The sequence below is a fragment of the Moschus berezovskii genome, chromosome 9 (genome assembly GCF_049115385.1).
Source record: "Moschus berezovskii isolate FMDL1 chromosome 9, NW_MosBer_1.0, whole genome shotgun sequence".
NCBI lineage: Eukaryota > Metazoa > Chordata > Mammalia > Artiodactyla > Moschidae > Moschus > Moschus berezovskii.
In genome coordinates, this window is record NC_142468.1 from 25,004,224 (window position 1) to 25,019,652 (window position 15,429).

Sequence of the window (15,429 nt, forward strand, 5' to 3'; positions counted from 1 at the left end):
AGCAGTATCAACAGGGCAGATGAATGTAATGGGTGAGAGGGTAAGAGGAGTCTATGGAATATCACTTCTTTAGTTTGTAACTACTTTTGCTCATTTGTCAGTGGAGGATCTGCCCAGAATTAAGCACTTCAGAGGTGGAGTTGTTCTTGTTTAGTCACTAAATATTGTCCGATTCTTTTGTGCCCACCAGGCTCCTCTGTTCATGGGATTTCTCAGGCAAGAATACTGGAGTGGGCTGTTATTTCCTTCTCCAGAGGATCTTGCTGACCCAGGAATCAAACCTGTGTCTTCTGCACTGGCAAGCAGATTCTTTACGCCTGAGGCACCAGAGGAAGCCCTGAGAGGTGGAGAGCAGCAGCTTTTTATGGACTTGTTAACAACATACAGTGTGGTTTGAATCTAGTCATTTCAAAAAGCAAAAGCTATCAAAATAATCAGAGGCTGTTTATTCTAAATGACTAAATTTCTGACATGCTTAAGGCCAGGCATCTAACTAGCATTTCCACCCATTTCGGAGGAGAAAGATAGTGAAAACAGTGCTAAAACAAAGGTTGGAGAAAGATTTTAATTAACACAAATGGCTGTGCCTGGTCTTTAAATCTATCCAAAGCAAATGGAGTGAAAGCCTTCTAATCCTTCAGCTTCATCTGGCCTTGACCTCAGAAAAAAGAGTCTCCCTCTTGCATCATCAAACTGACTTCCTTTAGCTCTTTGTTGTTCTGTGTAGGTCTTTGATCCCAGAATTCTCTAAGACAGGAAAAAACAGAAGAAGAAGAAAAAAAGACAACTAAAACCCCAAGTTTCCTGGTACTCACGTTGCAAATCCCCTGCAAATATTAAATTAAAATGTACATTAACAAATGCTTTCCAAAATTCTATACCTACTGTCTATTCAAGCCTTTAAAATGACTTCGAAAACTGAAGTAATTCTCACCTCGTTCGATTCATTTTTGCAGGTAGTTGCTCTGCTCATAGCTGTAGTGTCCATGGTACCTGATGGGGAAAATTAGGAAAATGAGAGCTTTCTTTGAGTAAAAAAACCCTAGTTTTATTTTTAGTTGCAAGTCTGTTAGCATTCAGCACGGTATCATATCATTGTAGGACTGACTCTGGTATTCGCGTTGATATGGATTTTTAAATTATTGTTTTAGAAAATAACTTCATCAAGCAATATTTTTAAAGTAGAAGTGGCAAATCTTTTTTTTCTTTCGAAAGCTCATGTCCCACAGGGAAAAAAAATCATTTGAGGATTACATCAAATAAAAACAATTTTATTTTGAGAGCCTAAAAAGGATGCTTCTGTCAGGCGAGTGTATGCTCCCCGGTTTTTGTCTCGTCACAACAAAGATTTGGAGTGACGCTTCCAATACAACTTTTTTTTAAACTTTTAATTTTGTATTGAGGTATAGCCGATTAACAATGCTGTGGTAATTTCAGGTGATCGGTGAAGGGACTCACTCTTACATATACATGTATCCATCTCCTCCAAACCCACCTTTAAATGAAGATATGAGATGATAACTCACGTACATACCTATGTACCCTCTGATAAGTCAGATATATATTCCTCAAAAATGGCCAACTGTGGACAGCAGAGAACAAACAAAAGATAAAGGTGGGGGTGGGGATGAGAAAGAGGCAGCAGGAAAAAAGACCCAGACAGAAAGGGACACAGGAGACAATGAAAAGGGGGAAAAGGGACAATTGTAGGGTGCTAAACAGGTTCTGCGGTGAGTCTGCCCTAGGTGAGGGTTGCCAGACTAAAATACAGGATACCCAGTTAAATGTGAATTTCAATAAACACCAAATAATTTTTAGTATAAGTATGTCCCATACAACACTCGGAACATTGAAACATGTATGTTGTCATATGTGAAACGAATCACCAGTTCAGGGTCAATGCATGTTACAGGATCCTCGGGGCTGGTGTGCGGGGATGACCCAGAGGGAGGATAAAGGGAGGAGGGAGGTGGGAGGGGGGTTCAGGAGGGGGAACTCATATACACCTGGGGAGGATTCATGTCAATGTATGGCAAAACCAACCAATATAATATTGTAAAATAATTAGCCTCCAATAAAAAATAAAATAAATAAAATAAATTAAAAGATATTGTTTATCTGCAGTTTACACTTAACTGGGCATCTTCTTTCTATTAGCTAAATATGACAACCCTATTCTAGACAACCTGTTGTTCTCCTGAGTGTGTGATGCAAAAAATGTTTACAATCTATTGTCATTCATTGAAGAAATAAGATTAATAAAGGTACAGATTACATTTTTTTTCAACCTTCAAAATTTATGTTTAGGAAAGATGGCTTCTGTTCTCCCCTGGACTTCTATATAAGTGAAAGAATGACATAGTTTAGAAATTAACTTCATGACCTACTAATACCATGAACCTAACGCTGACATTGAAAAGGTTCAAGTTGCAGCAAAGCTTTAAAAAACCTGTATTTGAGAGCAATGCTATTTATCAAGGACCCAGGTTTGAGCTAGCTGTGGGTTTCCGCCCCTGCCTTTTTGAATTTTAGCTTAACACTACTATTTTCCTTTCAGCAGCACCTGCGGGAGTGTATTTCGGCCATCAGGAAGAGTAATGCTAAAGTGAAGTAAAGGTTAAAGCTGGGGAGAAAGACTTGCTTTCAGAACAGAGGGAGTTATAAAATAAATAAAGTCTCAAGAGTATTCATTTCCCACTGCACTGGGCTTTCATCTGAATTTATAAGTGGAGCAAAATATTCACATGCAACCTTCAGCTTCTTAAAAGAGCTCAAGGAAATGCGAAGAGTTGGGGAGGGAGCTTGGGGCCGGGGTAGGGGAGGAGAGAAAAGCAAGGGTGTCAGAATCAAGTGTTTAATTGCCAGTTCTATTATGACGGAAGATAAACCTCTTTTTTGAACACTAGCAGGTGTGATGGGAAACTCAGCTGAATTTAAAGATGGCTTCATGCCTGAACTCTCTTAAGATAGGTGGACTGCCAAAGGCCAAGAACTGCTCTCTTGACTCTACAGAAACCTGGGCAGGGCTGCCATGTACTCTGGGTCAAATTGCCTTTTTACAACTGGTCTGGAAGTAAATCCCTTCAAATGTGACTCGTCTCTGGTGAGACCAAAAGGTAAAACTTCACCCAGGCTATAAAATGCCTTTCTCTTCTTTAAGACTAGGAGATGCAGTATGCTAAGCAGATGAGACTGACAACGCTAATGCTGCAACCTAGGCCTCAAGGGAATTTGCAAAGAGGGGTTGCTTGAAGTGTAACAAAGTCAGTGTTAACAGAGGATTGTGTTTTGCCAACCAAGTAGATCACACCACTGTGACGCAGCCAACCAGCACACAGGACAATTGATGTGGGAGGAGGAATTCTTGGCCAGGAGTAGTGGGGGAAAATAAAACCCTCCCTCTGCTTGGAAATGCCTGTAACAGAAGGGCCTGCACCCTGATTTGCTGGAAGGTGTGTCCAAAATTACATTCCATCCATTCTTTAACACAGGTTTGTGAAGTCCAATTCTTTTGAAACTAGAGGAAAAGGAACATTATCCAGGAACACTTTTAAGTACTTCAACTTCAAGAAAATCACCACCTTGTGTAATTGCCTGATTTTTTAAATTCCTTGTCCTAATCGCCTGATTTATCTGTGGTAGAAAAGAAAGCCAGAATTAGCCAGCGATTGTGGAGGAAGTGGACAGTGGCCGTTTTTGGAATGGAGGACCCTGTAGTTTACCGAGTGGAATGATAGTTACGGATGCTGCAGCAGAACACTGAATTTAATATGGTATAATCAAGGCTGCCAGTAATACACCCCAGGGTCATGAAGCATGTTGGGAAACACTAACAGATTTTGAAATGTTTTCACTTGATATACAGGTGTAGTACATTTGGTCCTAAGGGCCAAACAGCTCCCTAAACTTTCCTGAGTTACCACCACTTAATGAGCTAGAGGCCTGGATGTGATTGGTGCCACCTACTGGGATAAATGTAGAATTACAAATCTGTCAACCTCTTGTAACCAGCATTTCTGTTGTTACTGAAAAAAGTAATGTTGTAGGTATGATTCTTTATTGGGAGGATTATACATCAAACAGGTGATTGGCCTGGATCCAAATCATAGACTTTAGAGCTAGAAGAGTCATAAAAAACCATATACCAGAACACTGTCAATTACAGAATATTTTAGGCAGTGAGCTTTGGATATGGAGTCAGAAACCTGGCTTCTCTGAACCAGTTTCTTGTTCTATAACGCCTACCTCAAAGAGTCATTGTGAGGATTACACAAAACTATGTTTTCAACTTGCTCTATGGTAGTTTTAGATAAAGAAAAACACTGAAACAAAATGACTGGTACAGGTCATCTCACTGGTTAGCCTCAGAGTAAGGCCTGTAAGTCATATATCTGAATTCAAATCCAGTGCTTTTACCCATTAAATTACTATTTCCCAAAATCTGATGGTGAGATGATTTTATGAGGTAACTGCAATAAATTTAGGAGGTGCTGGAAAATTATAATTAAAAATTATAAATCATAGTGAGATAACTATCCCCTTTTCAATTCTTTCAAAGTTGATACCCTGATGGCATCAAGGAGAAAAGTTTCAATTTGGTGGTTTTCTTTAAAACTGTTTCCATCTTGCTAATCTCACTTCCTAATAAAGATAAAAGAGGCCTTAGGCTTCGGTATCTTGTTAGAATACTAAAATTTTATTTTCTGTGTACTTATGATGTTAACTTTTTATTATAGAAAACTATAGACATTTTTCATGTAAACAGCAATACAATTTTATTTTCAAGGAAGGTATTTAAGAAATTGAAGTCAATGTAAACAGAAAAATACTGAATAAACAATAAAAATACTGAATAAACAATAAAAAATAGTTCAAGTGACACAGAAGTTGGGAAACACTGAGCACCCACCAAACCACCTCCCTATCATATCACTGTTGGTAATCATGGCGATGATGCCTTAGTTCCTAAGTTGTGTCTGACTCGTTTGTGACCCCATGGATTCTAGTCCACCAGGCTTCTCTGACCATGGGCTTTCCCAGGTAAGAATACCCTGAGTGGGTTGCCATTTCCTTCTCCAGGTTGGTAATCATATCTTAATACAATTACTTTAAAAATCCCTCAATGAAGAAAACTAGTATTTCTTTGGTTTTCTTTTCAATAATTAAACACTAGGCTATAAATAGATTAATGTAACCAAAATTTAGGACTTAGATTTCAGATCCACTTGGTCTCAAAGATTTTGTATGCATGTGTTTTAGAAAATAAAACTGGCCTGCACTCAGTACTCAGTGCATGTGCAGTCCATAAATCAATAACACACAGGAAACAGGTAACAGATACCTGGGGCTGCATGCACTTGCGGTGAGTGAACAGTTTAGTGCCCTATCACTAAGTACTCCAGAAGCTTAAGAGGAGAGAAGAGAAAAGGAGATGTTGATCGCTGGGCTGTTCTAGTTCAGAGCTCAAAGTTTCAGGGTTCTGAAAGCAAGGGGAAAGAAAACTCTTCTGAGGTGATCATGTTGAATGGAACCCTTCACTATTTATTGACTATTGATTTGAATCCAGAATGAACGGACTTTTGGCTCCTTACTCTACGGATCCCTTGAGATGACTTTCAGCTAATTTTAAATGAAATAAGACATGGATCTCTTGCCCTCGTCACCCTCCCCTCCTCTGTCTGTTTAATTCACATTTTAATGACTTTATACTGCTTCTGGTTGTACTCCAGATTCTTATAGGAGAGGAAAACCTCAAGCTTTCTGCTTTCCAATTCTTATCAAAACAAAAGTTAAAAGAAAATATGGATGGAACATGGGCTGAAGGACAGGCAGATTCCTCCAGTCTTCTTTTCTAACTTTTAAATATGGATCAATTCAGCTCAACAGAGTGCTATGGACATGGATCAAATCCTCGTGAGCTGATCCATCACTTACAAAAAAATTCAAATCAATAATCTCTTATCACACTATGCCAAGGAGTAGATAAGAACCAGTCTTAGAAATTGAGATTATGAATTTATCTTAGAAATATTGTTGAGGACATTAGCTAACATGACATACATCAGCGTGTCCTCTCCCCATGATGAGGGTTGGAGGAGAAGTTTCTCTCATTTTAGTAAAAGCTATATTTTTTCTGAGGGGTTGGTTTATTTTTATTTTGTGGACACCATAAATCCGTGTTTCCTTTTCTGGGAAATTCAGAATCAAGTTTGAAGCCTACCTGTACCAACTGTGTAGTACTTTCATTACACATTTTCATGTATTTACCTGGCTTCAACTTATTTTTACTTTGCCTTGATTTAGTCATTTATTTAATCTTTGTGCTATAAATGATTTTATAACCTATTCAAGTCATTAGGGAATAAGATTGAGAAGAAATTAGAGACATACACATTAATACTGTTAAAACATTGGCATCCCTTAGCCATGATGTTTTTATTGCATGTCTCTTTTTTTTTTAATTACACAGATTCATAGATCCATGAAAATTTAAGTGCCCTTTCTTCCTGCCCCTCAGAGACAATTCCTTCACTTATTTTGAAAGATTTTTTTTTTTTAATGTGGACCATTTTTAAAGTCTTTATTGAATTTGTTACAATACTGCTTCTGTTTTATGTTTTGTGGCCAAATCCTTGGCTTCCGCACCGGGGATTGAATCTGCACAGCCTGCATCAGGGGAGCCAAGTCTAAACCTGTGAACTTTCTGGGAAGTCCCATTTCTTCATTTTCTTATGGTAAGCTATATGATTTCCTCTAACCATATCATAAATCCTTTGGGGTGGGGAAATGCTGAAACTCCCAGAGGAATATCTGGAGTGGTGAAACGCACAACCATTGTCCGATGTCTCTTTGGTCTTCCTTTCTGAAGTAGCAGTCTATTCCAATAAGGTTTGTGAGATTAAACAACTCTAATTCCTAGGAAAGGAGAGGTGGTGAGGAGAAAACTAATATTTTATCAGATGTCAACTCTGTATCTTCTACATATGCTAAGTATGCAATGTATGACTTAGTCTTTACAAAGGAAAATTTTATTTCCTCCAAAGGAATCTTTATGTTGATATAAGAGCTTCAGTGTAATAATAATGATGATGGTGATAATCTTTATTAAAACACTGCTGACTAACTTACTGTGTGCCAGGCATTGTGCTATCACTTTATAAGTAATGGACTCTCCAGTGGAAAACAAAACAAACCTCAAAATATGTACCTATGATATTGTACTTACCTTGGGATCTGGGAAGATTCAAAAATGCTTGCTTTGGCTCAAAATTCTGCTGTATGTACAGTGATAACTTCAGATCATTGGCCTTCTGGTAGTTCTTCAAGGCTTCGATTCTCAGCTCAATCACTTTGCCATTAAAATCATTCTACAAGAGAACATTTTTCAAGACTACTCATATAGTATTGTTCTCTAAATCCACTACTACCTGAATCCATCTATCACGCTCAGTCTGTAAAAGTGGGGAGGAAGTGTTTGTGATTCTTTTCCCATTTCAATTAGAACAAAATCAAGATCATAGGGGAAAAGTGCTGTACCCAAGGTGGAGCTGGAGGTAGATCTCTCCAACCATTTTCCCACAAAACATTTCTTTTAGCATGACAGCTGGTAATCCAGATGATGGGATCATGTTTAACATCAAGTAACTAAAAGCTTCTATATTGCATAGATGGAACTGGATCCCATGTCCAGCCTTGGAAGACTTTGTACCTTAATGATGTTGGCTTGTTCCTGATACCTGACCCATTCCATTTTCCTCTGTTTCTTTTCCTGGTGGGAGAAAGAGCCTCTGGTGACAAAGTAAATTGAGATCAGAAATCAGTTCTCTCAGTATGCTGCAAAGACTTTATAGCAAAATTATGGTGTCATAGAGTCACTAATTGGAGAAGGCAATGGCACCCCACTCCAGTACTCTTGCCTGGAAAATCCCATGGACGGAGGAGCCTGGTAGGCTGCAGTCCATGGGGTCACTAAGAGTCGGACATGACAGAGCGACTTCACTTTCACTTTTCACTTTCATGCATTGGAGAAGGAAATGGCAACCCATTCCAGTGTTCTTGCCTGGAGAATCCCAGGGATGGCGGAGCCTGGTGGGCTGCCGTCTACAGGGTTGCACAGAGTTGGACACGACTGAAGTGACTTAGCAGCAGCAGCAGCAGCAGGTTCACTAATATATTGGTTTCAACTGCATTAGTCCTCTTAATTGGCCCCATCTGTACAACCTACTCTCCAAAAGCTGAAAGCTAAATGAATAGGATCATTTTCTACCAGTGAATGGTCGTGAGAAGCATGATATCTCTAAATATACATTCAAAAACAAATTAACAAGTATTTTGACATCACATAGCTATTTCAAAGTTGTCGTTATTGGCATAGCTTTTCCTACTTTGCCCTGCTACCTGCTAAGTCAATTCAGTCATGTCTGACTCTGTGCGACACCATAGACGGCAGCCCACCAGGCTCCCCCGTCCCTGGGATTCTCCAGGCAAGAACACTGGAGTGGGTTGCCATTTCCTTCTCCAATGCATGAAAGTGAGAAGTGAAAGTGAAGTCGCTCAGTCGTGTCCGACTCTTAGCGACCCCATGGACTATAGCCCACCAGGCTCCTCCATCCATGGGATTTTCCAGGCAAGAGTACTAGAGTGGGGTGCCATTGCCTTCTCCACCTACTTTGCCCTAGCTATCATAATTTACAAGAAACTTGCAATGTCACTCTGACTCAAATGTAGCATCCCAAGGGAACCAAATCTCCCATAAAATTTTATATCTGTTCAGGAGCACACCATAGTTTAGGCAGACTATTGCTACATTAAAGATTTCTAATCTCTCAGCTCTAGAAGTCACTACTTCCAGAAAGATCATACTACCTTCCTTATTTCCTTCACTTGCTCTGCATACAATGTCTCCAGTTCATTCTTGGTCTTCCTAGACGATGAGGGGGTTTTGGGAGCCTGGGAGGAAAGAAGAGAGCTAAAGGAATAGGAGGTCCCAGGAAAGAAAAATAATGTCTCAGTTCAGTTCAGTCACTCAGTCGTGTCCGACTCTTTGCGATTCCATGAATCACAGCACGCCAGGCCTCCCTGTCCATCACCAGCTCCCGGAGTTCACTCAAACTCATGTCCATCGAGTTGGTGATGCCATCCAGCCATCTCATTTTCTGTCGTCCCCTTCTCCTCCTGCCCCCAATCCCTCCCAGCATCAGAGTCTTTTCCAGTGAGTCAACTCATCGCATGAGGTGGTAAAAGTATTGGAGTTTCAGCTTTAGCATTAGTCCTTCCAATGAACACCCAGGACTGATCTCCTTTAGGATGGACTGGTTGGATCTCCTTGCAGTCCAAGGGACTCTCAAGAGTCTTCTCCAACACCACAGTTCAAAAGCATCAATTCTTTGGTGAGCCAACAGTAAATCCAATATACACTTAAGGCCCAGCTCCTACCTGTCTATCTACCCAAATTAGCCTGGATTGTCAACAGGCTGCTTCCATCTGTGTGGCATCAACAACTCTGAAACTCTAAGTACTATGCTGTTCACTTGCCTTTCCATCCTGTAAGTCTGTTTTGTTCTTTATTTGCAGTACTTTTTCTTCATCACTGAATTCCTCTGTGTTGAATGTCTGTAGAGAGGCATTTTGGCAAACATTTAAATTAGTGGGACTTTGTGAGGGAAGTGGAAAGCCAATATGGGTCAACTGGAAAGCCAGCAAAACTGGCTTATTACTGCCACTTAGCAAACTCTCAGGGTCTGTCATGAAAAGTATACTACAAAACGAGGTTCAGAATGAACTGAGCCTTTCTATCTGGTCTCTTGGGTGTACTTTATAATAATAAAAACTATTAACTGAACCATTATTATATGCCAATCACTATAGTAAGCTAATTACTCCTTTATTTATTTATGCTACTGCATTACAAACATTCTCATTTAATCCTAACATGGCTATTTTTATTTCTACTTTACAGATCAGAGGAAGGGTGCTGGCATATTTCTTCTCAATGGGACTCAAGAACTCAGGAACTAAAATTTCTCATAATTCATAGAACTGATGTGTAGCTTCCACTAAGAACTAAGAGCAGATCTCAGTACAAGATACAGGCCTTGATAGTATTCCAGTTATTTGTGAAAAGGTGAGATGGAAAAAGCTGTCAGAGATCACACTCACACTTGTGTATAGCACAAGCCAGTCTGCTATTCCGGTCTCATAATATGTGAAAAAGCTCTTGAATCCCAAAGGTAAGTACATGAAGGAATTTCTATCCCTGTTTGGTTTCCCATCAAAAGGCCATAATATTTTTATATTAAACCATGCCTTGATTGTTGCAAAGTTGTAGGGGAATTAGAACTAGGTATTTATTCATTCAACTTCCATATTTGGATCATCTATGTGACTTCCCTGGTGGCTCAGATGGTAAAGCGTCTGCCTACAGTGCGGGAGACCTGGATTCGATCCCTGGGTCAGGAAGACCCCCTGGAGAAGGAAATGGCAACTCACTCCAGTACTCTTGCCTGGAAAATCCCATGGATGGAGGAGTGTAGTAGGCTACAGTCCATGGAGTTGCAAAGAGTCGGACATGACTGAGCGACTTCACTTCACTTCACTATGTGCCAAGCATTGTGCTACAATGCTAGGGATTCCAAGATGAACAAAGCAGTTAAGATAGTGGAGAAGCATGTATTTCAGAGTAGGGCAGGGAGACAAGCAAATAAAGTAATAATAACACAAAAAAATAATAATGGACTTATAAAAAGTACTATGGAAGACATGAACAGAATTGTATAATAGAAAGTAAGGGGTGTGGTGATGTCCTTTTTCAGATGGAGTAAATAAGGAGGGCTTCCCTGTGGAGGTAACATTTAAGCTGAGACCTGGAGGATGAGAATGAGCCAGCTATAAGAAAATAGCATTACAGCCCAGGGATAAAGTAAAGGCAAAAGTTTTGACTGAGGAAAGGTCTTGACATGAGGAGGCCAGTGTGGGAGGGGGGAACTTCTCTGAGAGGCGACTGGAAAGGTGGCAAGAGACAGCTTATGCCATAATAAGGAATAACTGTAAAGGGTTTTCAAAAGAAGAGTGACATGACATAATAGTTTTAAAAGTAAATATTAAAGAATGAATTGGAATAAGGCACGTGTGGAAACAGAGACGTGAAAAAGTGAGAATGTGGACCAGAAAAAAGGGAAGTTTCTCTTTTGTCAAGAGATCCTTAGAGGCACACACACATACCTTGTTCCACAGCATCTCCATTTCCTTCCGAAGCATCTTGTTTTTCCTTTCCTGTTGAAGGGTAAAATCCAAACAAACATAAATTTGTTTGTCTTATTAAAGTTAGAAGAAATTACTAATAGGGTGAACAGGGGCAGCGGCATAATAAACCACAGGGGAAGGCAATAAATGAGCCTCGCCTCAAACCTAGGAACATGAGAGATGAGATTGATGATGATGATAAAAAAATAATAACAATTTGGAATAATAACTTTAATTATGGTAATTGGGGTATAATAATACAGTAATGAGTTCTTCACTCTTGCACTGCTTCACATTTCCTGATCATATGACAGCTTCTCTGGGACTCAGACCCCTAATTTCTCATTTTTAAGATCCTTTGTTGTTGATTTTTAAAAATCTTAAAGACTCTCTCACACTCTTCCCTTTTACTTTGGTATGTTCTATTTCTTTTGAAATGTGAGGGGTTAATGTGCTTCTTGCAGCCATGAAATTAAAAGACGCTTACTCCTTGGAAGGAAAGTTATGACCAACCTAGATAGCATATTAAAAAGCAGAGATATTACTTTGCCAACAAAAGTCCGTCTAGTCAAGGCTATAGTTTTTCCCGTGGTCATGTATGGATGTGAGATTTGGACTGTGAAGAAAGCTGATCACCGAAGAATTGATGCTTTTGAACTGTGGTGCTGGAGAAGACTCTTGAGAGTCCCTTGGACTGCAAGGAGATCCAACCAGTCCATTCTAAAAGAGATCAATCCTGGGTGTTCATTGGAAGGACTGATGCTAAAGCTGAAACTGCAATACTTTGGCCACCTCATGCGACAAGTTGACTCACTGGAAAAGATTCTGATGCTGGGAGGGATTGGGGGCAGGAGGAGAAGGGGATGACAGAGAATGAGATGGCTGGATGGCATCACCGACTCTGTGGACATGAGTTTGAGTGAACTCCGGGAGTTGGTGATGGACAAGGAGGCCTGGCGTGCTGTGATTCATGGGGTCGCAAAGAGTCGGACACGACTGAGCGACTGAACTGAACTGAACTGAATGTGCTTCTACTCATTAATCTTTAGATGGAAAGTTTTTCTAAAAGTCAAAGAAATAGAATTTTTACTAGCTAGTCATTATTCTTCCCAATGTTTCATCTGACTCCCTTCGGTTCAACCAGGACTTCCTAGATCAAGGACCTATGAGTGTTGGAGCATCGATGCTACAGATGAGCACTCTGTCTGAGGCTGTGGAACTGAGAGCCCTGTTCACAAGGCCAATCTCTAGAGTGCCCACCAACCTCGTACCAGATTCTGCTTCATCTCTTCTGCTTCCTTAATGAGCTCAAAGACTGAGGAGTCATCATTCCCCTTTCTTGCCATGATCTGCCTCATGATCTGTAGACTAGAAAGAAGAAAGAGATAGCATGAACATAATACTTTCTAAAGAGAAATACTAATATTCCATGACCAACCAGAAACTATTCTACCATGAGAGGGAGACGGGGGCTGAAATCATAGGAGTTGTGGAAGTCTTTCTGGACATAAAAGGTCTCCAGTTTCATTCCTAATTGACATTTACCTTAGGTATGTGCTCTGGAGTGAATTCTGTGCCCTAAAACACTCAAAGGTTAGGTCTCCAACAGCTAGTGAAATTCCTCTCCTCCCCTTTAGATGAAGATTTTGCTGTACGACTTTTAGAGTAGAAAGGGGGTATTTTTCACTTCTGTGAAGAAGGAGGTTGAGAAACTTATTGTCTTAAGGATAAATCTCAGAATCATTCCCTGTCCTCTCCCCTGCTTTGCTTGTCTATATGAAAACATTGGAGTTAACTGGGGAACCCACTTATATCCTTATGATATAGCCTCTAGAGAATCAAGCCATCAAAAAGTTTTTAACAAAATCTGAATAAATATCAAGTCTATGACTGTAAGAGAGGATATTCTTCAAAGGCATTAATTAACTTGTGCTTGTATTCTTTGTACTTTTCCCTCTTTGTACTTTCCCCTCTCTAATTATAAGTAGCCTTTGTGTTCCCTTGCCCTGACAGGGCTAACTTTCTGGGTTGTAAGCAGCTGTTGATTGACCCCAATTTTCTGCCTGGCTTTTGTTCTCACAGCTTTCTGCCTGACTTTTGCTCTACAAAAGTCTAAGCTCCATGAGGTGCTTTTGCTAAGGGAGACACATTAAGGTGAGATTCCCTGGGACCAGAAAGGAAAAAGAAAGTTGGTAGATTCCAAGAACAGTGAGTGCCTTAGCAAAGAGTTAAGACCTCGATTGCCTAGTACATTTATTAAGAGTAAGGCCAGACCCTAATCCAGAGGAGTCTGATGCTCAGAAATGATTGCCATTCTGCTGCTTGGCATTTGAAGAGCAGAGTCATGCCTCCTAAGGTGACTCCACAAACATGGATGGGCAGCTGTCTGTGTGACCCTGATACACGGAGGATACTGAAGGCTCTTATTTTTCCTTGGGAAGAAACGTTGTAACTGTAGCCCTGTGAGATGTGCTGAGTCATATTTCTACTAAAAGAAAAAAGGATTCCTTGCCACTCTGATTTTGTGGTTACTTTCTTGTTAATCTACTATAGTTACTAAACCTTTTTTAAAATGTAAATAATCATCACTAAATTCAGTTCTCCTGCCTTTCCGCTTCTAGGAAATCCTGAAAAGGGAACACATACCTTCTTTGTTTTTCCTCCAAGTTAGACATCAGCTTCTGGAACAACAGGTTGTTCTTGTCTTCTAGAGGTTTTAGTATCTCTAGCAGTTCCTGCTTCCTCTGTTTTAAGTCTTCATTTAACTCCTTCAAGTAGTTGTCATCTAATTTAGAACTTCTGTGGGAAAAGACACTATATTTTCCCTTATCCTGGACTAATAATAGATTAGGATAGTCCAGGATAAGGGACTAATCTATTAACCCTCTTCTCTCTCCTGGGTAGTTACCACTCAGCATCTTCCATCATAGACTTACCTTGTTTTGGAAGATAAATAAGACTCTGGAGAGTTTGAAGCACTTGTCATCTTGAAGGAAAACTTCTACTCTAAGAATAAAAAAGATCTTCTTGAAAATATGTGCCTTCTTGTTCCGTTCAGTTAAGTCATCGTTTTTGTGCTGCTGTTCTTGAAACTCCTGTTGCACTGGACTGATTTTAGCTACAGGTTGAGGTCACAATGGCGCTAAGACCACAGATTAAACAGGTCTTTTAAGTAACTTCACCATCTGTGACAGCTTGTTGACTTGAAAATACTACTAACAACATCTGATCAGTTTTTGCCTTAGCTTTAGCCAATGCCAACAGTTTTATTCTGAAGTCTTTGACTGAATAGGATGGTATCATAAAACATTTATATTATGGAATTCCTACTGTGTTAGAGAGTGATGGCTTGTCAAAAATAACTCATCAACACCATCTTCCATGGCAATTGACCTCTAAGGAATAGAATGCCTGCTATCTCTAGGGCACAGTACCGACTGGATTCTGTGAGTGGGGAAAAGATAAAGACAAAGCATCTACCTTCGGGAGTCTTCAGAGGAGAAGGGGATGTCTCTAGCATACATCTAAAAAAAAAAATAGAGGCCAAACTGGCAAATGAAAGGTATGGGTATAATATTGAGCAATGTAATACATGAGTCAATTGTCATTACTTTCTTATCTTTCAGTTCAGTTCAGTTCAGTCGCTCAATTGTATCCGACTCTTTGTGACCCCATGAATCACAGCATGCCAGGCCTCCCTGTCCATCACCAACTCCCAGAGTTCACTCAAACGAACGTGATATATCACAATGGCAAGATAGAATTATACTAGACACGTAACAGAAGGATATAGTTCGTAAAAGTGCATGTAAAAGATCACCCCATGGCCAAATTCCTTCCTGAGAGGCTGTAATTCTAGACTTCCCTTCAGATTCTGAATTTGCTTCCACTTTCCTCACCCTACTAGAATCACATTTCTCTTAGCCCCTAAGATCTTCCATTTTCTTCTATTCACATAGTGATCAGAGGTTAACTCTTAAGAGTTATCCATCTGTTTTGTTTCTTTATGTTCTTTTGTGTGTGTGTGTGTGGCCTTGCTGTATGGCTTGTGGGATCTTAGTACCCTGCCCAGGGATTCAATTTGGGCCCATGTAGTCGGACATGACTGAAGCGACTAAGCAGCAGCAGCAGCAGCAGTGAAAGCATGGAGTCCTAACCACTGGACCACTGGGGGAATCCCTTTAATGC

The 15,429-nt window shown here is 40.0% G+C and overlaps 1 protein-coding gene across 1 annotated transcript; it reads right to left on the reverse strand.

Moving 5' to 3' along the window:
* Positions 1–203: 203 nt before the first annotated feature.
* CCDC196 (coiled-coil domain containing 196) lies at positions 204–14,227 on the reverse strand. Its single transcript, XM_055436147.2, has 10 exons — positions 14,178–14,227; positions 13,888–14,040; positions 12,513–12,609; positions 11,221–11,271; positions 9,535–9,612; positions 8,866–8,949; positions 7,709–7,768; positions 7,226–7,367; positions 935–993; positions 204–747 (listed from the first exon to the last, which is right to left on the reverse strand). The coding sequence occupies exons 1-10, from the start codon at positions 14,225–14,227 to the stop codon at positions 601–603; spliced, it is 921 nt and encodes a 306-aa protein (XP_055292122.1). The 3' UTR covers positions 204–600.
* Between the last annotated feature and the right edge of the window lie 1,202 nt (positions 14,228–15,429).